We start from the raw sequence: 24,788 nt of genomic DNA on the forward strand, positions 1-24,788 counted from the left end.
TGTGATGATGGAATTCGTCAGACACAAGAAACAGGCTGGGGACTCAGAGACGGCTTCCGCTGGACACTTTAGTGGACGTCCAGGACAGAAGCCCAAGGTTTGCTGGGGGATGAGGCGGAGTCAGAGCATCTGCCTCCGACCCTTCGTAAACAGTCTCCCTTCTAACGTCGGGCACTACCCTGTAACGCCGGACTAGAACATCCTGCACAGATGTGACCTCCACGTAGCCGAAACACAGCTACACATCTGGCGCCGTGAGTGTCAGCTGTGCTATCAGGAAGGGTTTTCACAACAAACTCACAATTACAACAGGACTATGGAAGGTCAGACCCGGGTCAAGGCCCTGGGGTCAGACCAGGATTAACCTCACGGATGAATTATGAGGCCCAAGAAAGTCCAAACAGATGATGCCAGATATTAATTCTTTTTTATTAAATTAAATAGGCAATAAAATCTAATAAAAATAATAGGTGTGTCTTATTTTTCCAGCCCAGAAATAATAGACTGAGCTGGAGTTTATAGGTTACATGACATAAAACAAACAAATAACCAGTTCCCATTTAATCTTCATTCATTTCGTCCACCGACCCTGACACGGACTCATTAATCTAAAAAAAATTAGATAAGTAAAGTTCAGTGACAGGAAATGATAAGGATAAAGAAGCTCCCCCCCCCCCGGCAATGTTGTAATTGTTACCACGACAACTATCTGCAGCATTGCTACCAACACACCCCGAGTTTCAGTTAGCATATTTAGTCATTGCAACACCCTGAATCATCGGAAGTCCTCACTTTATTTTTGTCTGTGTTGCTTGGCAACGGCGGCAGCAGCAGTCACCATGACGACCATTTGTGTTTACTACGTGACTTCAGGATTGAAGGTTTTGCTGAATGTCCAGAAGAGAGAGAGAGAGACAGAGAGAGGGTGGGGTCTGTCTGCTGTGCACATTCTTAGCCAGATTGCTTTCACCAGATGAAATTGCTTAAATCTAATCCCAGCACAATAATCTAGGTGTGAGCGATCACGTCAAAGTAACGTGTCTCTGTGTGAGAACAGCAGGCATCATTCAGTGCTGTTCTGCTCTTCTCTGTTCTACTAATCACTGACACACAGAACCCTGGTTCGGCCACTGCGAGAGAGAAAATGTGTTATTTGGCCACGGGATTCAATTTGGCCCTGCAATTTCGTTAATCCTGACCACCATCCATCCTTCCATCCTTCCATCCTTCCATCCATCCATCCATCCTTCCATCCTTCCATCCATCCATCCTTCCATCCTTCCATCCTTCCATCCATCCATCCATCCTTCCATCCATCCATCCTTCCATCCTTCCATCCATCCATCCATCCTTCCATCCTTCCATCCATCCATCCTTCCATCCATCCATCCATCCATCCATCCATCCATCCATCCATCCTTCCATCCATCTATCCATCCATCCATCCTTCCATCCATCTATCCATCCATCCATCCTTCCATCCATCTATCCATCCATCCATCCTTCCATCCATCCTTCCATCCATCCTTCCATCTATCCATCCATCCATCCATCCATCCATCCATCCATCCATCTAGCCATCCATCCATCCATCCATCCATCATCCATCCATCCATCCATCCATCCTTCATCCATCCATCCATCCATCCATCCATCCATCCATCCATCCTTCCATCCATCCATCCATCTATCCATCCATCCATCCTTCCATCCATCCTTCATCCATCCATCCATCCTTACATCCACCCATCCTTCATCCATCCATCCATCCATCCTTCATCCATCCATCATGTGCTGCTGGTTTGGAACAGTTCAGTCACCTGATCTACCGAGTCCCATTGCTTCATTTTCTAATTACTCTTTTGTTCTTATTTTCTTCTTTGGTCTGCTTTAACTACTTTCGGTTTCTTTTTAAATCTGTTATTTATTCCTTAATTAGTTTTTTTTTTACTCCACTTATTGACTCGTCTGCTTGTTTTTGGTCTGTTCTTCTTAAACTGTCCTCGGTTCTTCCCTCCAGGGTTCTCTAGCCGTGCTGGCGTGTAACGCGAGGCCCACCGTGAGCTCCACTCACATGTCTTGATGTTATTCATCTGAAGCCTGTGAATAACGGTTGGATTCATTTTTGTGCTGAATTATTGGATAAAACTTCTTATGACATGCCTGGTTCTGCGCTTGGTGGATGGCGTGACCAGCGGCGTTCAGTCCAGGCTGGATCGCTGATCTGGATTAAGACCTGGATTATACCAGAAGACCTGGAGAGATGGAAACAAGTGTTTTTGGACAGTCTAGCTGCTGTTAGCCGTCAGTCTCCGTTAGCCTCAGCTACACACACATGGCTGGTTCTTTCTGCATCCTGGAGTTCTACAATGATGACGCCGGTGTCTTGGAGTGAGTAGTGAGTCAGGCGGCCGACGCTGGATCAGGGCTGGTTTACCTGCGTGACCTCCCTACGTATGCGGCACGTACTTGAGTATATTTACCACACACATTCCCTGCAGGATAATTACAGCGATTCTTCTAGTCAAATTGTCTCGTCTTGATGTGAACTTGCACGTGCCTCGACCGTGGTCGTGTCTGTGCATGCGATTGATGTCATTTCCTCAAGTGTTCAGCTTCGACACTCAAACCGGAAGCAGGATTCAACAACGAACACGGGTCATTTTCAAATTCTTTATTGTCTCGTTCAACCGCACGTTGGAAGCGTTCGGGTCGTTTATCCTGGATCACATGACACCCGACCAGCATGAACATTGCCCAACACTGCAAGGTTCGAAGTTCAGACTGATCCTCCCACGATGCACTGCAGGAACATGAAGCTCCTCCCAGCCAAGAAATCCACATCACGCCAGTTCATTCTGCTGCTAACGGAAACTCTAACGACATTGTGATGATGATGTCATGTCCTATTTGTTTTGGAGATGAAACTTGATCAATTCATTTAGTTTTTTATTTATTTTTTTGCTGTTTTATGTCATTATGAGCCCAGCCTTCCACTATGACCGGCATTAGCAATCCAAGCTAACGGCTAGCCACCATTTTTTGGAAAACTACTTCCTGTCAAAATCATTTCTGAAATCAAGACTCTGATTCGGTTTCCCTCCCTACCTCCATTTATTTTCAACTGGTCCCAGTTTAATCTTGCCTCTGGAACTGGTCCCATGTGGTTCAGCAAAGAGGTCTGGTGGCTCCAAGTTAGTGAGAAGCACCTCAAGACACTGTCTCTTCGCAGCTGCTTTTATTAGTTCTGTTAAGTCCAATTAGGAGCCAGACTGAACCAGAACCAGGATCCCAGCTCTGATTCAGCTGGACTCATTCACACCTGAAAGCATCAGCAGGTAGTAACTCATCCAGTAGAAAATCCTCCCAAGTCCTGGTCTGGTCAGGGTGGGTCGCTCACAACCCAGGAGAGCCTGGAGGACCTGGAGGACTCGCAGCATCTGTCCTGGAGTCTGGCGCTGCCTCAAGTTCGGAGTGCAGACTTGAGCACCTGGACAGAAATCAGAGAGGTTATTGACCAGCTGATTTACCACGAGGAGCAACTAGGACCGCGAGGCCCGGACTCACAGAGTCTCGGTGGGCTGGAAGCGGCGCTCCTCGCCGTCCAGGATGCCGTGGTACAGGCCGATCTCCTGCTCCAGGCGCTGCTTGTTGCTCAGCAGCGTGTCGTAGTCGCGACGCTGCTGCTCGATCTCCCCGCGTACATCAGCAAGCTCCGCCTCCAGCTTGGACACCACTGAGCCCAGGTTCTGCAGCTCCATGTCGTGCCAGTGACGGGCGTCACCCAGAGAGTTCTCCAGACCACGTTTCTGAAGGACAACACAGCTGATTATTGACCCTATATTGATCATGTATTTGCCCTGTATTGATCATGTATCGATCATATATTGGCCCTGTATTGATCACGTATTGATCATGTATTGGCCTTGTGTTAAGTGCAATCATCTCACCAGTGCTCTGATGGACTCGGTCTCAGCCTGAAGACTCTGGATCTTGCAGCCAGCGTCTGAACATTCTGCCTTCAGCGCTTCCACCTCCTTCTCCTCGGGACTCAGTCTGCTGCTCACACACAGGGCATCCTGCACACACACAAACACACAACACACGTGCGCGTTACACACACCGGGCAGGACCATTTGACCACACCTGTCCAGGTGAGACAGCCTGACCTTGCACTCCAGGTAGCTGTCAGTTTCTGCGCGGTTCTTCTCCGTCACTTTCTCCCAGTGGTTCCTGATGTAGGCCAGGATCTGGTCCAGACTGGTTTCTATGGGAGCGTCAGGCTGATCCACCTCCCGTCCTGCCATCTGACTGTAGAGGAGTCGGACGTCCTGCGAGCAGAGCTCATCATCAAAGACTGCTCACATGATGTCAGAGACGTCAGTCAAAGTCTCAGGACATGAAATCAATTACTCATCATTTATCAATTGATTATTTGTAAATCCATGCAGCTCCTTTTAAAAACTCAGTAAAATCATGTGATCTTAGAACAGAGTTTGGCAGGACCTGCTCGTGGTCATGCTCTAGGTGGCGCAGCTCTGCCCTCATGTTCTCCATCTGATCCTCCAGCTCCGCCTTCGTCAGGTTGGCGTCGTCAATCACTTTGTACAGAGAGCTGATCTCCTCCTCCACCGCCTTCCTGAAGGGCTGCTCGTTCTCATACCTGCAGGCGCACCAACCTGAGCGTGAGTCCCCACGTACACATCTGTCTGCAGGTGAGGAACTTCCTGTGTGTGTGTGTGTGTGTGTGTGTGTGTGTGTGTGTGTGTGTGTGTGTGTGTGTGTGTGAGAGAGAGAGAGAGAGAGAGAGAGAGAGAGACCTCTGACCTGTCCTTGAAGTCCTCAGCATTGGCCTGAACGTTCTCTGTCTGCAGCATCAGGCGAGCGTTGTCCAGGATGGCTTCGCTGACCTGACATGTACACACACACACACACACACAAACACACATACACACACAAACACACACACACACACACACACACACACACACACACACAGAGTGATGGTTGTCATAGAGATGCACGATAAAGCAGACCAGCCATTTGACTAATGATTTTAATGAATTCCCTTCCTGGCTGTTAAAAGTCTGAGTGTTTGTGGGACAGTGTGACGACGGCCAGGCTTCATGAAGTGTTTGTAACTAGACTGTAAACTTGATGTCACAGCGCCACCTGCTGGCAACAGGAAACCCTTTGCCTAACTGGTCTGAACCTCTGGCAGGATTCACCAGAGCTTCATGGTGGGTCGTCATGGCGTGGCAGCGCCTCCAGGGTCACAGAGGAGCTCCAGCTGAATGCCAGGTTTCACCAACCTGTCTGTAGACGTCCTCCCACTCCCTCCGGAGCGGCCCCCATGCTCCAGCGCTGGATGCCTTGCGGTCCAAACTGAGTCGAATCTGCTCCTCCAGCTGCTGGTTCAGCTGCTCCAGCGCTCGCACTTTGTCTCTGTACTCCATCAGGCAGCTGTTCAGGCCGGCCGCTGTGTTTTGACCCGCCCGCTCTCCAGCCCGGGGCAGCACGGGCACCGCGCTACTCCTCATGCCCTGCAGGAAGACGCTGCTGATGCCCAGAGCCCTCCGCGACACCCGAGTCCCCAAGCTGGAGGCCCCACCCATTGGGGGGGCGGAACCCACAAAGACGCCACGGGGGGCTGTGGTGCCCGCAGAGCTGATCCTCCCACAGGAGGTGGCAGCTGGGCGCTCGGAGGACGACTGTCCGAGAAAGGAGGAGCGACGTCGGGGCAGAGGCATGACGGCTCCCAGTGACAAACCGCTCAGAGCAGCTCGCCACCGGGATTTATGGGAGGACGGGCTTCTGGAAACATGGCCGCCTTTGTTCACCTGCTGTTTATGTTGCTGCGGTGACCAGCTCTTTGTTCTCATGGAAACACACGGTCTGTTTTCAGCTGCATCAGCAGCCGAAGGAAGAGTCCAGAGGTCAGCTGACCCCGACGACACACACACACACACACACACACACACACATACGCGCACACACACACACACACACACACAGTGAGTCAGCTGTTGTTTGAAGTTTTGTTTGAATCAACAGAAACAATAAAACAGATGTGACGTCACCATGACAGCCAGCTGATCACTGATCACCCATAATTTCATTGATTGGACTTTTCAGTTTTTATGGGCACGTTTGGCCATCAAGACACCAGGATGCAGCAGCTGTTTGACTGACAGCTGGAAGGGCGGGCCTATGTTTGATTGACAGCAGCTGGAAGGATGTCAATCATTTCCTGTCTTGGATGCTGCCTTTCTGTCTTGTTGTCGACACTTTCAGGATTCTGTGTGAGGAGGGTAGCCATGTTTGAACAAACTTTATTTACAAAAACAACTTGGTCCTGTGTGTGTGTGTGTGTGTGTGTGTGTGTGTGTGTTTACATGCGTGTGTATGTGAGTTCATGTGTACGTGTGTGTGTACATGCTTGTGTGTGTACATGCATTTGTGTCTGTGTGTGTGTTTGTGTCAAACGTAAACAAGACAAGGAGTCTTAAAGTCCCACACTTGTGTTTCTGCTTATTTCATTGTCGCTGCACCCAACTCTTCTCCTCCTCCTCTTCTTCTTCTACCTCCTCCTTCTCCTCTGCTTCTACCTCCTCCTCCTCCTCTTCTTCTACCTCCTCCTCCTCCTCTATATCCTCTGGAGGTCACATCCTGTCTGACCTGCAGGAGGAGGCTCAGCAGACCAGTCCTCATGTTGTACTCATGACTTTCAGTCATTATTTGGTTAATAAGAATTAAATAACATTGTGTGTTGCGTTCAAGTGATATTTCAGTACTGGACTAATTCAGGGTCTGACAGTAATGATGTAATTTAGAAGAATGAAGTTCAGATATACGTCTCCTTCCTTCATGGTGGGCAGGGCCAGACGTTGTCAGATCCAGGTTCTGCAGTCTGCAGGGGTCAACTGAGAGCGCCATTTCTGCCACTCATGCAGGTGGATTTTCAAAGCAAGTTGGAAAAAAATTCTACCCATAATGCAATGCAATTGGAAGTACTTGAGAAGCTCTAACATCTTCTTCTGCAGAGCGCCATCATAAAGCAGCAGTGCTGTCTAGTGGAGATCGCACCAACAGCACTGACCTTTGTTCAAAGGGCCAAAGCAGAGAAAATGTCTCCATCTGGTGGAAAAAAAGCCCAACTGTCATCTAGAGGCCAGTCAGGTGTAGCAGGTGATGAGATGATCATGTGTTAATGGGTCCTCAGTTAAGATTATCTTCAAGTTTAGAGTAATTAAGTTAAGTAGAGCTGTCACTTAAGTATAGTTAAGTGTAGCTCTATGTTAAGAATAATTCAGGTAAATATACCTCCATGCATGTGTGGCACGGTGGTGCAGTGGTCAGCACTGTCGCTTCACTGCAAGACTGTTCAGGGTTTGAGCCCCGGCTGGAGCACGGGATCTTTCTGTGTGGAGTCTCCATGTTCTCCCTGTTCCTGCGTGGGTTCTCTCTGGTACTCCAGCTTCCTCCCACAGTCCAAAGACATCAAGAGGGGACCAGGTTAATCCAGACTCTAAATTGACTGTAGGTGTGACTGTGAGAGCCAATGGTTGTCTGTCTCTATGTGTTGGCCCTGTGATGGACTGGTGACCCATCCAGGGTGAACCCCGCCTCTCACCTGAAGGCTGCTGGGATAGGCTCCACCCCCCACCCCCATCCCCACAACCCTGAATTAGGATAAGGGGAAGAAAATGGATGGATGGATGGATGGATGGATGGATGGATTCCTCCAAGCTATTCATAATTAAAGTACAGTTCCATGTTAAGTGAAATTTTGTTAAATCTATTTGTAGGCGCCACATGCCTATTGTATGCCGAGTTTTGGATTTGCCCCATACTAGGTGTATTTGATATTATTATTTCATAATTATAATTTCATATTGATAAGATATTTGATGTTTATGTAAGTTCATGATTGATATAATTCATAATTTAGGTTAAAAACATATGTAAACATAAGGTTAAAATGTGGACTTAGAATAATTTCAGTAAGTTACTTAGTGGGCCGTGGCCCTTCAGAGAATAGAGGCTAACGGGGGAGCCGACCACAGGACATGGGGAGGACCCCCAACAACACAAGTAATGTCGTGGCGGGTCGTGGCCCTTCAACGAATGGGCCCCAATGGGGGAGCCGAACACAGGATGTGGCCTGGACCTCAGTCAGGGATGGAGAAAGAAGGCACACCCGAGGACATGTCCCTGACAAGGAATATCTCAGCTGGCGTAGTCAGCCAGCTGAGGTAGAGAGATCCTTGGCCAGAGAGAGGTACAGGGGGGGCAGAGGTCCTGACCTGAGCTGGCGCAGTCAGGGAAGACCCTCTGCCTTGAACAAGGGGGACCGAGGCCCTGACAGAGATGAACCCAGCAGGCGTAGTTTGGTCACACATGGCGGGAGACGAGATGAGATCAGCGAGGACTTCAGGGGCCACAGCCCTCGCAGAGACAGATACAACTTGAGAAGTCGTCCAAGAGACCATGGAAGCCACATGGAGATCAGAGAGGTGAAGTCCAACTCCTTTTATGAGATCGGTACCCTGGAAGGCATTACCTTGGCCCCCAGCACGACCGTAAGGAACCTAGGAGTTCTCTTCAGTCAGGATCTGTCCTTTAATGCCCACATCAAGCAAATTTCTAGGACTGCTTTCTTTCATTTACGAAACATTGCTAAGATCAGACACATCCTGTCTCAAAAGGATGCAGAAAAACTAGTCCATGCCTTTGTCACCTCCAGGCTGGATTACTGCAATTCCCTCCTATCAGGCCATATTTAAGTTGGTAACTTGAGATCTTCCGTCCCTGCAGCCTTCTCCCCGCGCCTGTGCCACGCCAGAGCCTCAGAGCACGCAGGGCAGCCGGTCTGAGCGTGTGGACCGAGAGGAACGAGGTCACAATGACCCGGAGAATCCGACTGGAATCCCCACCTACGTCCCTGTGGTCCAGCACCACCCAGGTATCAACCCCAAAACATTTTATTCCACTGAAAGACAGTTGGTTGATCAGAATTCATCTTTTTTTCAATGAAATGATGAGGGAATGAACTTAACGCCATATATCTTTTGTCCAGTGGAGGATGAGAGCCCCCCCACGCCACCTCCCTTTCTATCAAACGGTGGCTTGAGTGAGGAGCAGGAGGAGAGGTCGCCCTGCGTTATCATTGAAGAGATCTTCTACACCGATGACGTGAAGGTACTAATATGGCACAGTGTGCAGGAGCTTGATGGGGGCGGGCGGTGCGTCCCAACCCCTGAGACCCATCCGATGCCCTCTCTGTACATCATCAAGAGGACAAATCCGTATTAGTATGAAATACCAATATGGACATATTCTAACTTCATTGAATATTTGTTTTAGACTCCGCAAGAGGTCGGCGCCCTGTGGACAGGGAGGGATTTCCTGTCTGAGGGCGAGGGCGAGGACGTGGACACGTTCATCAGTGAACAGGTCAGCAGGCCGTGTGCTCTTCAGTCTAAGGATGGTTCCTCTGGGGTGTTGGTTCTGTTCTTTCACATTCTAAAGCCAGCAGATGACAAGTTGAGCTTTTTTTTTTAAGTCAAGCTGTTTCTGTATCGTACTTCAGGAGGTGGAATTGACCGCAGGAGGGCCGCAATGCCAAGAGAGCAGGGCCGGAGGTCTGAGGGCGGAGGAGCTGAGCCAGCAGCTGAGCGAGCTCCTTCAGGGCAACATGGAACAGCATCAGATACAAGACTGGCTGGAGGTGGGAACAGAGCTCCGCCCACATTCTTGACATCATCATCAGTTTTCCTCTCTGCCGTTCTGGACCAAGTTGCTCTTGAGCGTTGTGATCACCATAAATTCTCCCTGGCTGTTTTTCAGGCTCACGTCGAGGAAGAACTGGCTGCCTCCAACCAGTTTGTGGCCATTTTAATGACGTGTTTTTGCCAGGTGGCCATGAAAGGTGAGTCCCATTATTGACACCTGTCCTCATGTTCAGCTCTGAGTCGTGGCTGCAGGTTTTCTGAGAGCGCCTGGACTTCACCTGACACACTGGTGGTCACACTGCGTCTGGCCTGCTGGCCCTGGAGTTCTGATGAGTCTTGGTTTGTTAGTTTCAGACGAGGTCGCTCTCAGGCTTCTGAGGGACAGAGCCGGTCTCCTGCACCAGTTCCTGGATGACCAGAGGAAACAGCTGCAGGCACTTTACATCCTCCAGGCGCTGATGGTGGAAATGAACCATCCAAACAGTGAGTGTTGACCTCCCAAGTCTTGTCTTACAGCTACAAAATCATACTTCACATAACGCAGTATTAGTACCTTGAAAATTGTCAGCCATGCGTTGATGATGGGGGCATCCTGTGCTCTCACGGTCCTGCCAGCGTTGACGTGCTGCTCTGTCCCTGCAGATCTGCTGATGCTCATGTTCGACGCTCTGTTTGACGCGGACGTCATCAGCCAGGAGGTCTTCCAACTGTGGGAGGCCAGCGAGGACCCGGAGCAGCAGGAGGGCAAAGCCTCAGCCTTGGAATCCGTGGAAGTCTTCTTCACGTGGATCCACTAGGACGAGGAAGACCACCAGGACCTGCAGCTGGACGCCTGCACTTGATTTCTTGCTTGGTGCATTTTGATTGCTTGCTTGCTTTATTTCTTGATTTGTTTGAAAATTTGGACCTGATTAAAGAATAAAGCTTGAACAGCCAGAGTCAAGATTACTCACCCCACACCTCACTCACCCCACCGCCTCACCCACCCTCATGTTGAAGCAAAACTGGGCACAAGTTTTTTTATAAATGTAATAATCTCCGTGTATCAATAATATTGTGTCGACTCTGCATGCAGGTTCACAGATTCTAATTTAGAAATCATGGGAGATGAAACTGGAGCAACAAAGTTCAAAGAAATCACTCCTCATGCATCATTTGTTCCAATACACGAGGTATTAGTTTGAAGTACAGCGTAACTGTGACTTAAATATCATTTAAGTACAGTGCAATTTAATTAATTATACCCCTAAACTGTGTACAATTAAGTATTCTTCCTAGTTAAGTATGACTTAGTGAAGTACACTTAAAGGATAAATATTATTTAGTCTTGGGGGAAGGTAATATTCAACAAAGTATTGTTCTGAGTAAATATTATGAAGTACATCACGAAGTTAAGTATGACTGCTATCTGCATCAAGCATAGTTTTGTCAAGTTGGGTGTCATTCAATGAAGTATCATTTCATTCAGGAGGCCAAGTTTCATCTCGTTATGTGTTTTGCTGTGCATATTTAGTTTTATTATAATTTGCATTTTGTGAAGTCAAACTGTTTTCCTCGCGCCAGATGTGTGTTTGGAAAGTTTCCTGTTGATGAAGCTGCTCAGAAACATCAGCTGCGTGCGTCTGTTTTTACGGAACTGGGTGAAACAGGAAACCGTCCCCAACTCACTTCCTCTTGGTTTTCACACATATCAACTAACACACATTTAAAAACAGCTTTAATGTCATTGATACTTTCCAACCAGCAAACAGGTCTGTTAGCATGTTAGCGGTGAAGCACGAGGACAGAGGACAGCTGAGGGACGCACGCTGGCTTGTTTCTTCACTCCTGCCATGCGGTGCGTTTCCTGTTGACAAATCTCAGCTCAACCGAGGTCACATGACCCAACTGTCTCTTGTAGCAGCAGCAAAAGTGGATTCCACCTTCCCACCGGACCCAGGACCTTTCTAGCCACCGAAATGTCCTTAGATCCAGGGATTTTTGAGTTCGTCCCTTCACATGAATGTCGTAAAATCAAAAACACCTTAGAACAGTTCTCAAAGTGAGGTCCATGGCCCCCTGGAGGGCCTTGTTGGAGGATGATGAATTTCTCCCTGAATGAAAGCGTCTTTCACCATGACTCTAATTCTAAGTAATTAGAAACGTGTGTTTGTTTGTGTTTTTGTTTGTTTCTGGGAAATGATGAATAGCAAATGAGAGACGAGTGATTTAACACAGAGGAAGAGGAGGTTCTTGACAGCAGCCATGTTGAAACATCAGGTGACTACCCGAATGACACTTGTGATATTTCTAAGCACGCAAAAACGTTGCTGCAACAACAACAGGAAGTTTTTGCTACAGCGACAGCGCTTGCGAAGTGTCGCTGTCTGACATCACTGACGCTCTGGCTGAACTCAGCACGCCCTTACTCAACTTACTCAACTGAGTTTTGGGTGCTGCCGGCGGGCAGCAGCAGCGCAGCAGTTGCTGCAGGTCTCGGCGGAACCGGTGACCCACGAAGGCGTAGAGGAAGGGGTTGAGGCAGGCGTGTGTGTAGGCCAGGGTCTTCAACACCTGCTCCACCTTGATGAAGCGCTTCATCGGCTCACAGCTCTGAGTCGTGTTGCTGGCCTGCGCCACCTTCACCAACAGCACACTGTTGTAGGGCAGCTGGGTCACGACGAAGGTGAACACGACTGCCAGGATGACGCGCATGGCTTTGTGCTTCTGGAAGTTGCGGGTCTTGAATAGCGTGATGTAGATGGCGCTGTAGCAGAAGGTCATGGTGAGGATGGGCAGGCAGAAGCCCACGCTCACCTGCAGCAGCAGCACCAGGATCTTGATGCGGTTGCCCATATGGTAGTACACCATCCTGCAGAACTGCTGCGAGCTGCTGTCATCTTCAGCGGTGGAGAGCACAAGCTCAGGTGTGGCGAGAACTATGGCCAGAAACCACACCCCCACACACACCAGCCGACTGCAGCGCAAGCGCGCCATCTGTGAGTTTTGCGCCTTGGTGGTCTGTACGATGACTACATAGCGGTCGAAGCTGATGCAAGTGAGAAGGAGCATGCTGCTGAACAGGTTGATTTTGTACAGGGCGGAGTTGACCTTACAGAGGGCGGAGCCAAAGCTCCAGCCCTCTGCTATTGCCTCAGTCGCCCACAGTGGCAGCGTGATCAGGAACAGCAGGTCGGCCACCGCCAGGTTCAGCAGGTACACGTCCGTCATGGTCTTCAGCCGGTGCCGGAAGTTCAGGTAAATCCATATCACCGCCAGGTTCCCAGCTCCGCCCACCAAGGCAATCAACCAATACAGCATCGGCTTGTACAGACGCTGGAAGTCACGCGCCGGTGTCAGGTCACACATCAGGTCAGGTTCATCACCATAGTCGTACTCCGTGGGAGTGGGGCTGCCGGAGAACGGGCCCTGGTGGAGGTGACACATGAGCTGACTGATGACCAGTAGAAGTATCAAGCACTCACCCACACGCGGATCAATCACAGGTTGTCAGGGTGGGCGGGGTTTAGTACCTCGGTGGTGAACTCTGTCATCACGTAATCCACGGTGGTCATTTGATCTCGTAGATGTTCTTCAGCATCCTAAATCACCACCGAGACCAGCGCAGAGCAAACAGTGACATCATTTGTGACATTATGTAAATCCATTTGTCATCAGAATAGAGGGCAGTTAAAATAAAAGCTCAGAGTTTTCAAAGTAAAAGTACGCTCTCTGCGTGAACAGGAAACGCTCCTCTGGTCCGCGTCGCTGATGTAGTTGTGTGGAGGTCCACAACACATCCGTACACTAATTGATACAATTGATTATAGATGAATGAATAAAACAAAACAAAACAAAAAAAACTGCAGTCAAACAATATTACATCACCTTCCTGCACCATGGCAACCACAAACAATAAATAGAATTCACCAGATGTGGTCTATTACCACCTCTACCATTACTACTAGAAGTAGTAGTAGTAGTAGTAGTAGCAGCAGTGGCTCCAAGAAAGTGCAAGTTGTACTGCCTCAGCCTGATTTCATATTGGGACATGAGACAAAGTCAGCTGTCCTGTTAAACATTTACAAATTAAAACCATTTCATCTTTAACTTTGAAATGAAAATGAATATATATTTTTTTCCATCTGTCACATCAGGACACGTCTTTCGGTTCCACGTGTGTGCGAAATCTGCTGCTTGTTTCCTCTCAAATGCCAAAAAAAAAAAGAGAAGAATAGAGAAAACACACCGAGAAAATCTTAAAATCTCTGATAGAAAGATGTGAACTTACAGGTGTCGTGTCTGCTGCATGTGATGTGACAGCTGCAGCGCTTCTCGCTACTGTAGAACGTTAAACCACGATGACGTTGGCAGACGAGTGAAACCAGAAGGGAAGATTGTGTCTGAGTGTGTGTGTGTGTGTGTGTGTGTGTGTGTCAGTGTGTGTGTGTGTGTGTGTGTGTGTGTGTGTGTGTGTGTGTGTGTGAAATCCAGACATGAGCCGTTTCCTGATTATTGACGTTCGGCTTTACGTTTAATTCGGCACAAACAATACTGAAACACCTTGTAATGACTTTCTCCGTTTGTTCATCAACTATAAATGTTCATAACCCACCAGGTCATATTCTGTTTTTTTTTTTTTATAAACTCTTTATCTTTAAGTTTTTTGGGGAAAAATATGTCATTAATCAAGATATTCTACATGTTGAGTTGCCTGCATTAGCATGCTAACTGCTTATCTCTAGTATAGTATAACCTTGTACGGCGACCTTGAGTGTCCTGAAAGGCGCCTTAAATAAAATGTATTATTATTATTATTATTAGTCGAACCCTTCAAATATGGTGTCCTAATTTTCTGTTATTTTTTCTATTTTTTTCACTTCCTGTCAGTTGCTGGCACACACACACACACACACACACACACACACACACACACAGGCAAGTTTCAATATTTACATTTACATGTGTTACATGAAGATTCTATTTGTATACTATATCTGTTCATAACTACTTTTGCAACACGTCTGCAATATTAAAACCTTCAAAGTCCAATGTCTCTGTTTAATGAGGACTAAATCTTAATGCTCAAAACAAGCATCAGCATCATTGCGTGACAGCGTCGCAACACGTTGTTGTGTCGCATGACAAGCAGTGACCACAAGAACACCGACACACACACACACACACACACACACACACACACACACACACACACACACAGCTTTGGCGTCACGATGAATTAACACGTTCTTGTCGGTCATTTTGCTGTGTTTTCTGCGAGATATTGACGAGCTTGTTTTATTTAATGTGTGTCCTTTCTTCGTACTTTTCTGAGCACATTTACTCCACGGTGCCACCCGTTTTTGAAAAGAACTTGAAAAGAATTTGCAAAAGGAAAAGGCTGGAAGAAAATTTTTTACAAAAAAAAAGACTGGTAAAAAAAAAAAACATAGGCAAAAATAAAGAAACGTTATAATTTGTGGCTAAAACACTTTTCCAAAATCACAAATAGTACAAAGCTACATTGACCAACATCAACATAAGAACGAGAATACTTTATTTATTCCACAAAAGGAAATTTAAATAGTTTCAGCAGCATTTACAGGAATGAAATAAGAAAAACAAAACAAAACATATAATCGCCTGAGACTGGAGTCTTGATTCATCTGAAAGTAACAGGAGCCGTAAAAAACAAAACAAAAAAAAACTTAAAAAAAAAAGAACTTGGCTTCCTTCTGCTGATCGATGCTTTCACGCCTCCGTCCAGTAGATGGCGGTCGCGCACCTACAAACCAGTTTGCCAACCACCTTTAAAAAAAAAAAAGAAAGAACCGTAGAAGAAGACAGCGCGTTTCACCTCCAGGTGAGTCTCAGTGAAACATTTCCTTCACCACGTAAACAACACGTACACAGTGACGTGAGCAGCTGTTAGCATCTTTTATAAGCGCCTGCTAGCATGTCAGCGTGTCTCTCGTCCCAGCGCTGTCTGCTAGCATGCTAACACGACCCCTGTTAGCTACGTTAGCTTCCGTGTTTGTTGATCTGTGAATGTTTGAGTCCTTTCGGGGACGGCGATGATGGACTCGTCTCTTTCTCCCAGGACACTCATTCACTAATTTAGGATTAAAATGTCCTGAAACTTTGATATTTACCGCCGCGTCTGGTTCTCCTGTCGCGTCGCAGCCAGAACGACGACCGACGTCATCCTGACGCTTCACGGACGCATTATTGGCTCCCATCCTGTTGCTCAGCGCCTGATGATCTGCTCTGACTGTTTCACAGTGACACCTGCAGGGATCGGAGGGCGGAGCCTCTTCCTCTACAGCTGATGATGACGTTATGATGTGGTGGTGATGTCATGATGTCCGCCCTGAAGCAGCGCTACCGTGACATTAGCCCTGTGACACTACAGGTGACGGGCGGGGCTCTGAGTTCCAGTCTTTACTGTGAGCTGGTAGAGGGCATGGCAGCGGCAGCGGTTGGTCTGGTTGAGTCCTTCCTGGTGGAGGTTTACCGCTGTAAACTGTGCCAGTTCACCTGCGGCCTGAAGAGCAGCATCAGCAGCCACATTCAGCTCAGGCACCACCCCCCTACTCTCCCCTGCCTGGGGGGGGTTGAGGGGGCGGGGCTCCAGCAGGGGGCGTCACCCTATCCGCTTGAACTGAATGGAGAGTCGAAGCAGAGTGAGGACGACGAAGACTTCCTGCTCTACAACATGCTGGACAACATGAGTCCACCTACCTGTGTCATCAGCACTGAGGGGGGGCTGCAGGTCGCACACAACTGTGAGGTGACACACCTGACTGTCTCACACACACACACACATCAACTCCTGAGCTCCCACTGGTCTAAATAGGATTTGTTATCAGCTGATTATTAACCCTTCGGTCACCTGTGATGTCACATGTGCCCGTCTGCAGGTCAGCACTCTGTTTGAAGAAGACGACTCCTCCATCTTCCCTCTGAAGGGAGCCTCAGTGGATCTGTCCTGCCCTATTGACCCCCCCACCACACAGGAGGATATGGCACAGTCCGCCCACCTCATGACTTTAGGACTGTGTCGCATCTCCACCACCCGCCCACCGCCACCACCTCCTGTCCAGTGCTGCCCTCCAGCCGATGACCCCCTGCTGTTATCCGACCGCTCAAAAGAGAGCCGCTCCGATAGCGTAGAGACGTCCGGAAAACGGCGACTGCCTTGTCCTCTGTGTCCTCTGGTGCTGCCGTCCAGACGACTGCTGGACGTCCACGTTAGGTGTCACCAGGCAAAGGATGGGTTCATGTGCATCTGCTGCAGCGTGACAGCCGACAGCTGGGAGGAGCTGGAGCCTCACTGGAGGAGCCACTGCAGGAGGAGGAGAAGGAGGAAAAGGAGGGAGGAACAGAAGAAGGAGGTGTTCAACTGTCTGCGCTGTCCAAAGACATTTAGGAATGCCGCATCACGCAACGCTCACCAGCTAACTCACGAGGACGGTGAGAACTCGGATCAGCTGGAAATGATCCGTTAGTTGCTAATGGTAACAGTGATGTCTCCTCCAGATGGACAGACGCGCCAGTTGATTGGACCCGCAGGTGTGAGGAAGAGGAAGCACCTGGACAGGTAGACGTCTGAATGTGTCCAGCCGCAGCTGGTAAACGTGCATCTGTGCGGTCCAGTAAGGACGTGTAACTGGTTTCTAGGGCAACCAGCCGGGGATTGACTGGCCCTCCTCAGAGTTCCTCAGGAAGCAGCAGCGCCACCAGACAAGACAACACAGAAGAAAAAACTGCAGCAGGTTTCTGCTGCTCACTGTGTCACAGGTACCTACAATACCCACAATCCTCCTGGGCCTCAAACTGCTCCAACCATTTGCAGCAAAGGACTCAGCTGCTGTTTCTTCTGCAGAAAGTTCTCCTCTAAACTGACTCTGCGGCGCCACCTGGGTGTACACGGAGGTGACAAACCCTTCAGCTGCCCACATTGTCCCTACAGGAGTCGTCTGAAGGCCTCGCTGCTGCAGCACCTGAGGACGCACACAGGTGACACACCCTCTCACGCACGCACACGATTGGTCCTGTCCCACAGTGAGCGGACGCCTGTTTCTGAACTCACTAGTAAGAAGTATGAGTCGCTGTCTTGGTCTTCTCAACTCTTTGTTTTTGTTTTTGTGTGTGTGTGTGTGTGTGTGTGTGTGTGTGTGTGTGTTCAGGTGAGAAGCCCTACAGGTGTGTTCAGTGTTCGTACGCCTCCATCGATCGCAGCTCTCTCCTCCGTCACTCCAGGACTCACAGTCAAGAGAAACCACACAGGTGTCAGCACTGCAACTACAGCAGGTAACACACACACACACTCACTCACTCACACACACACTCACACAATTGTTCATGTTGGAGGTGAATATTGATCGTGATTGGCGGCAGGGTCCATTAGCTAATCGACACCAGCGTAGCAACAGCCTGATCCTTGTTTACGTTTGGCTGGTGACTCACCTTCAGGTTGCCCAATCGGGATAGAGGATCTGATCTTAAGATTCCTCAACACATTTCTGACTTTTTTTTTTTTTTTAAAGACTTGTTTGACACACACACAGCTGACCTTTGGTCGCTATGACAACATGTTTTCCTCTTGCAGTATCCAGAAGAAGAGCTTGGACCTTCACGCTCGCCGTCATCACACTGGCGAGGCATTTCCATGTCAGCTGTGTGAGTACTCAAGTCCCGACCGCCAGCTGCTGCTGCGACACGTCCGCAGACACCACGCTTCCTCCCAGCATGCAACAGGGCAAAAGACTGCTGAGGTTGTGTGACCTCACAGTCCCCAGATGCTCTCCTTGGTGCTGCCAGATTGTGGGTGGGGACTACTGGACTTGGAGTGATGATGTCATGAACTGTTTGTTTTTGTGGCGTTATTGATTTTAGATGCCAATTAAAACCATTGAGTAACGTTTGTCTGAGAGTCGGATTGATGATGTTATCAGGTTGTGAGGTCACGGCCCCGTAGGATGAGAAATGGCCGATGACACTCCTTCATTTTGCTCTGGATTCACGCCATCGGCACCCATCACCCTGTCTGAAACATGATGCGTCAGCTCCTGTTGCTTTATGCTCCGCCCCCAACCACACAAAGCAGAAGTAAACATCCAATCAGGAAGATGGATGAACTGATTAGACTTTGGTGGTCAAAGGTCACCCTGTCACTTTTGAACAGACGTCAGGTCAAAGGGCAACTTCACTGTGACATAACGTTTACAGGTCTTCACCCCCCCCCCCCCACACACACACACACTCACACTAAAGACAATCAGCACCATTGATCCTGATGGATTATTGGGATTATTATCAGAAAGGGTGACGGCCGATGCTCAAAGCTGCTTTAGCTCTTCAATCCTGACTCGCCGGCCGTCAGAGGACACGCTGCTCTTTGCCGCTGCCGGTCCCTCGTCCCCTTCCTCTTCGGCTCTCCTGAGTGTCTCCTGATCAGTGTGCAGTGGTAGCAGCAGGTGATGATGTCAGAGCAGCAAGCGGCCCAGGTGTTGCGGCCGGGTGTGTGCGTGGTGGGGGTGGAGGCTGAGCCCCTTTGCGGCGGGCAGGTGGGTGTGAGGGCGGAGCTTTCTGATGGCAGCTTTCTGCAACTGACGAGGACTGAGGAAGACTTGGCCCGGATGATGAAGAGGCTTGTGGACAGTTTCCCTGAGGACAGAGAGAAGCTGTCTGACCACCTGCTGACCGGTGAGATGTGACAATGTAGACTCCAGGGAATTCCACTGCATTTTGTCCCTAAATTTTGCTAATTTGCTTCAAATCCTCTTTTTCAACTGTTGGAGCGATCAGCGAATTAGCAGAAGACTCTTGAAAATGTGCGCTACAATTATCCCATTACTCCGTGTTGTTAATAACTGAGCCAGCTGACAAATGTTAGAGTGTCAGAAGAAGTGAGGGACGCTGTAAAGCCCAGCTACCTGGAGGTGGGCGACCCGCCCCCAAACATCTCCCTCCACCTCAGAGTAAGAAAGTCAGAGCAGTGTAGTGGTTTCTCCCTGTCCAGGTGATCTCAGTACTACACGATGGAGAGCTCTGATCATTGCCAGTATCAGCTGTCGGTGTGTTTCAGGTTTGTTGAGGATTCAAACTGCTGACCAAAGTTTCGACACTCAAACCAAAGCTGAGGAGGTGAAAAAACTACTGAGAACCATCATCCACCTGCCACACAAGGTACCACTAACACACACTTGAGCACACACACTCGTCCACAGCGCCATCCTTCTGACCACGTTATGTTTTAGTTTTCTCAGTCAGAGGCGGTCCTTGGATTCTTCGCGCCATCTGCTGTTGACTGCACCATCACACAGGAAGAGGACCAGGACTCCAGACAGGTTGAGGACCAGGACTCCAGACAGGTTGAGGACCAGGACTTCAGACAGATTGAGGACCAGGACTCCAGACAGGTTGAGGACCAGGACTTCACCAGTGGGCGCTCAATAATTCTTTCAGGTCAGTCAATTCACCTTCTTGTCGTTGGTTTCAGGGAATGTTGGGGGAAGCTGGGAGACGTGGTGGGTGCATTGTGATCCCAAACTACCGGTTGCATTGCAAATTGTCGTCTGGCACTCCACCACTCGTCTTCCCTCTCAGTTTGTCCCTCCAACCAACGCGTCTCTGACGGACGTCTGAAGGTCTTTGGCTTCACTTATTCACTCAAATTTCTTGCTGCCAATTCCTGACTGTAACTTTCGTTCTTGGTATTTGGACACCCGCCTCCTGTTGCTGGTCCCAGCCACAACTTTAGCTCAACAACATTTGCAACAAATATTCTTCTGATCACGTCTGATTTTCTTAAAACCATCAAGGAAGACGACGTGTCTTCTGACTTGGACACAAGCACTTGTGCTGTCTTTGCTGCGATCCGTCTGCAGAATATTTTGTTGGCGCAGCAGTTAAAATGGCCGTGACAAGTTCTTCTACAAAACTTCACATTTAAATCTGCATGTTTCTTATCTTTTTAGTAGATGAATGTGAAACTGATGGCATCTCTTTCTGTCTTCTGTCTAGAGGTCATGATGTCAAACGGTTTCTGTCTCGCTAACACTGAGACCATCCTGTTTGACCTGGCTCCACCCACAAAGGACATCCCCCAGTCAGCTGATTCAGCAGGCAGACGGTGAGTGGTCAACAAAATTGAAAATACAAATGAAAACATACAGACGGACTTTGAAAGAACATTCATGATGTTCTAGTGCATTTAGGGAATATTTCAGGGGCCTGTTCCTTAAGTTCTCTAGAACGTTCCCGTTAACAGCACTTCTGGGAAGTCCCTCACAAGAACCATAAAACAACATTTTGGGGTTGTTCCCACAAAGGCTCCTGTAATTCAGTCAAGGTTCTGCAACGCTCTGGAACTTTGTGTGGAGACCTAGAGGGAGTGTCCTCCAGACGGTCAGAACATGAATGTTCCCTCAATAACGTCCTGCAAACCTTAATGGAACTGCAGGAACATGACAAGGCAACAACCTTCACACCTGCTGGTACATCCCTCGCGTCTGTGTCCCATGCTTGTCTCCTCGTGTCTGTCTCATCTCTCCTCATGTCTCTTTGTCTCCTCATATCTTTGTGTCTCTCAGACCAAGTGGTGTCCCTCCAGCGTGTCTCCAGCTCTGTCATCCCTCCGTGTCTCCTCACCTTCTTCGTGGTTTCACAGGGATGATGGGCAGACTGGTGAGGAGGCGGAGCCTCAAACACAGGAAATCCACACCCCTCTGACACCAACCATCCATCTGCCATCTCACCAGCTCGCCTGGACACGGGAGACAGACATCCTGGACTAACAGCTCTTGTCGCCATGGTGACTCTGCTCTCACCTTCCTCGCAAATGAAGAGTCAATGAAGCTAATGGACTCCTGGTGTATCCTGGGAAGAAATGAGGTCAAAGAGTCGATATGTGCCGCTCTGCGTCCCATCAGAGCGGTCGATGACACGGTCATCAACTCTTCCACGTGTCCCCAAAGATCTTTAAGGGGACAGATGACCAGGAAACGGTCTGCTAATCACATGACAGGACCGAGTGACATCACATGGATGTCAGTCTTTCACATTTTGAGCTCAACTCCTCATCATGACATGTAGCAAATACATATTTCATCATGTCATGTATTCGCTTTAATATCCTGAAGTATAATTTAAATCGTCTGGTGACGATTCGCTCGTGTGCTCATTTATTTGTGGCTTTTCCTTCGTTTGAAAACACTTGAATTTGGAAAACCGACGTAAAACCGTGTTTAATGAAATAAAACTATTTAAATTACGAATGAAAGAACTTCTGGATCGGAGTTCTGATGTTTTAGTATCTTGAGATAGAATGGACGTCACTTCAGAGCGCAACGGCTGTGGACGCCGCACCAACCGGGCCGAACCGAGAATCTCGTTAATCCCTTTCTGTGTTGAAGGAATGCGAGTCTCCAGGGGCGGAGTCTTGGGTTGTGAGACATCTCAGAAGCCTGTCGGTCATCTGAGACGCCAGAATTCTCACCGTTGCTCGTCCTCGGGCGCCAAGTTTGACATCAGTGGTCAATCAAACCCTGCACATTCGATCCGGATTCACCTAAAAGCACTTTGACGTCAGTCAATCGAATCATCAGGTCACATCAGCTGATTTATGTTAACGAGTCAATCAGGAATCAATAAACTTCCCCCATCAGACAGATATAAAGAGACGCTCCCCCAAGCTTGTCACCATAGAGACACGGCTGCCGCTACCCGCTGTCTGCACGCCGCCGCGCAGCCATGTCTCTTCACCCTCCAGACAGGAAGTCTCTCTGCATTGGGAAAGAAAACTGTACATCCACCTTGACTGATCATCATCATCATCATCATCATCATAACAGGATGTCAAAGCTCCTCCCCCAGTCTAACCACGCCCCCACTCTTCACCCTCAGCTGGAGCCACCTCCGCATTTTCCTACCGTGGACGTTCCTGACCACGCCCACTACATTGTGGGCTCTGTCATCCTCTTGGTGGGGGTGACAGGTATGCTGGGAAATGCGCTGGTCATCTACGTGTTCTGCCGCAGTCGCACACTGCGGTCTCCCAGCAACCTGCTGGTGGTCAACCTGGCTGCCGCTGACTTCCTGATGTCCCTGACGCAGTCGCCAGTCTTTTTTGTTGCCAGCCTGCACCGACGCTGGGTGTTTGGGGAGCTGGCGTGCGAGCTGTACGCCTTCTGCGGTGCCCTGTTTGGCATCACCTCCATGATGACACTAACCGCCATCGCAGTGGACCGCTGCCTGGCCATCACACGGCCGCTGGCACTGCTGGGCGGGGTGAGTCGCCGCAGGGTGTTGGTGGTGTTGGTGTGGGTGTGGCTGTACTCACTAGGGTGGAGTCTGCCGCCATTCTTCGGCTGGAGCGCTTACGTCCCAGAAGGCCTCCAGACGTCATGCAGCTGGGACTACATGAGCTTCACCGCCGCCGTGCGCACCTACACTGTCCTGCTGTTCGCCTTCGTCTTCTTCATCCCGCTGGGGCTCATCGGCACCTGCTACTTTGCCATTTTTCGTGCGGTGCGGCGTGCCAGTCGGGAGGTCCAGCAGTTGAACTGTACAGAGACGAACAAGGCGTATGAGCGTCTGCGCAACGAGTGGCGAACAGCAAAAGTGGCTCTGGGTGTCATCCTTCTTTTCATCATCTCCTGGTCGCCATACTCAGTGGTGGCGCTGACGGCCACCGCGGGCTACGCCCACCTGCTGACACCCTACATGAACTCTGTTCCTGCTGTTATCGCTAAGGCATCTGCTATCCACAACCCCATCATCTATGCCATCACACACCCCAAATACCGCGCAGCCATCGGCCGTTACATCCCGCTCCTGCGCCCCCTGCTGCGGCTGCAGGAGAAGGACCTGCGTTCATCCTGCAGCTCCAGCGGCGCCTCATCTCTTCGAGCCATGTTCACCAGTCAGAGCTCACCAGGCGTCCATCTGAGCGCCACCCCCCGCGCTGGCAGCCGCTGGAGGAGGAGCCGGCTGTCCTCGGCGTCAGACAGTGAGTCTTGCTGGACGGAGAGCGAGGCTGACGGCTCCAGCGCTTCAGCTTCAGCACCCTTCACCCACCAGCTGTCCACGGATGTTGCCGCCGACACTGTCACAGACGCCGCCAGCTCCTCTCACCTCAGCCAACATGGAAGCATGGCACCTGGTGGGGGCACCGCAGCCAAGGATTAACCATTGCTGCAGTGCTCCGCCCCCTGCTCATGCCACAATACCTTGCGGAACTCAGTGTGATTTATTGATCTAATTGATAACGTGTCCAGTTAGATGTCAGCAGGGAGGATTCGTTGTTAAAGAGGAAGTCAGCTGACAAAACACAACACAATAAACAACAACCATTGTCAGAGTAAACGTCCCGCCTCCTTGCACTGTGATGTCATCAGGAGTTTCTGGAGATTTCTTTCCCGCTTGTTCGCAGTGGGAGGCAGCGAGATGTTGAATTGTGAGGATGGTTTCATTATCTGTAATTGCATGATGGCACCAGAGGTTCTTAAACTGGGCTCGGGTCTCTAAGGGGGCGAACTTTATTTATACATGGAATAAAAACATAACACTCGAGACTCAGTTGTTTCTTCTCAGGTATAGAAAGTGAAGGTCAAAGGTCAGACATTTTTTTGTCAAGAGAGAGTTGCTCTCTTGTTTGTGTTTTCATTCCCAGGTTTTTGTTTGTTTTTTGTTGTTGTTGTTGTTGCTTGACATCAGAAGGAGCGAGTCCTCCGACAGCTTTGAGCCTGGAGTCGCTACGTCCTCCAAGGTGATGCAGCAGCCAGAAGAAGAGAGCTGCTCCGTCATACTTTCTCGCTCTTAAGTGCGATGTTTCGTTTTTCTTTTACATCTCCTGGACTCAACCGGCTGAAATGTCACAGATTCATCAGATTTCAGAAAAAGATCAGCAGCGTGCTCATCTTCATCTTTGGGGGGTCGGGCCGGTCCAGACTTTTTCTGTTGCCGGCGGTGAAGACAAGAAGGTAGAGGAGCCAGTGTCTCCTGTAGGTAGCGAGGCGGAAGTAAGCCAGGCGCCACCGCCTCCTGGTTTGCCGAACGCTGCAAAGACTC

The 24,788-nt window shown here is 49.4% G+C and overlaps 5 protein-coding genes across 5 annotated transcripts; 3 read left to right on the forward strand and 2 right to left on the reverse strand.

The window, feature by feature from the left end:
- Positions 1-2,402: 2,402 nt before the first annotated feature.
- Positions 2,403-5,765, reverse strand: bfsp2 (beaded filament structural protein 2, phakinin). Its single transcript, XM_086205059.1, has 7 exons — positions 5,313-5,765; positions 4,828-4,910; positions 4,507-4,663; positions 4,170-4,331; positions 3,951-4,079; positions 3,568-3,809; positions 2,403-3,490 (listed from the first exon to the last, which is right to left on the reverse strand). The coding sequence occupies exons 1-7, from the start codon at positions 5,748-5,750 to the stop codon at positions 3,397-3,399; spliced, it is 1,305 nt and encodes a 434-aa protein (XP_086061185.1). The 5' UTR covers positions 5,751-5,765; the 3' UTR covers positions 2,403-3,396.
- Positions 5,766-8,069: 2,304 nt separating this feature from the next.
- On the forward strand, positions 8,070-10,634 carry LOC147261998 (uncharacterized). The gene is made up of 8 exons (XM_086205091.1): positions 8,070-8,516; positions 8,818-8,965; positions 9,080-9,201; positions 9,367-9,456; positions 9,593-9,730; positions 9,850-9,931; positions 10,083-10,217; positions 10,377-10,634. The coding sequence occupies exons 1-8, from the start codon at positions 8,070-8,072 to the stop codon at positions 10,529-10,531; spliced, it is 1,317 nt and encodes a 438-aa protein (XP_086061217.1). The 3' UTR covers positions 10,532-10,634.
- Positions 10,635-11,312: 678 nt separating this feature from the next.
- ccr9a (chemokine (C-C motif) receptor 9a) lies at positions 11,313-14,095 on the reverse strand. The gene is made up of 3 exons (XM_086205060.1): positions 14,005-14,095; positions 13,247-13,315; positions 11,313-13,142 (listed from the first exon to the last, which is right to left on the reverse strand). Exons 2-3 carry the CDS (start codon positions 13,286-13,288, stop codon positions 12,069-12,071), a joined length of 1,116 nt encoding a protein of 371 aa, XP_086061186.1. The 5' UTR covers positions 13,289-13,315; positions 14,005-14,095; the 3' UTR covers positions 11,313-12,068.
- A 1,446-nt stretch (positions 14,096-15,541) lies between these two features.
- Positions 15,542-18,653, forward strand: LOC147262000 (uncharacterized). The gene is made up of 8 exons (XM_086205061.1): positions 15,542-15,576; positions 15,996-16,503; positions 16,634-17,186; positions 17,253-17,313; positions 17,394-17,513; positions 17,599-17,732; positions 17,903-18,026; positions 18,325-18,653. Exons 2-8 carry the CDS (start codon positions 16,072-16,074, stop codon positions 18,497-18,499), a joined length of 1,599 nt encoding a protein of 532 aa, XP_086061187.1. The 5' UTR covers positions 15,542-15,576; positions 15,996-16,071; the 3' UTR covers positions 18,500-18,653.
- Positions 18,654-22,435: 3,782 nt separating this feature from the next.
- On the forward strand, positions 22,436-24,460 carry opn4.1 (opsin 4.1). Its single transcript, XM_086204351.1, has one exon. It carries the CDS (start codon positions 22,470-22,472, stop codon positions 23,904-23,906), a length of 1,437 nt encoding a protein of 478 aa, XP_086060477.1. The 5' UTR covers positions 22,436-22,469; the 3' UTR covers positions 23,907-24,460.
- Positions 24,461-24,788: the final 328 nt, after the last annotated feature.

Source organism: Aulostomus chinensis, chromosome 5, assembly GCF_037954235.1.
Source record: "Aulostomus chinensis isolate RoL2024-O1b breed Wild chromosome 5, RoL_Achi_v1.0, whole genome shotgun sequence".
NCBI lineage: Eukaryota > Metazoa > Chordata > Actinopteri > Syngnathiformes > Aulostomidae > Aulostomus > Aulostomus chinensis.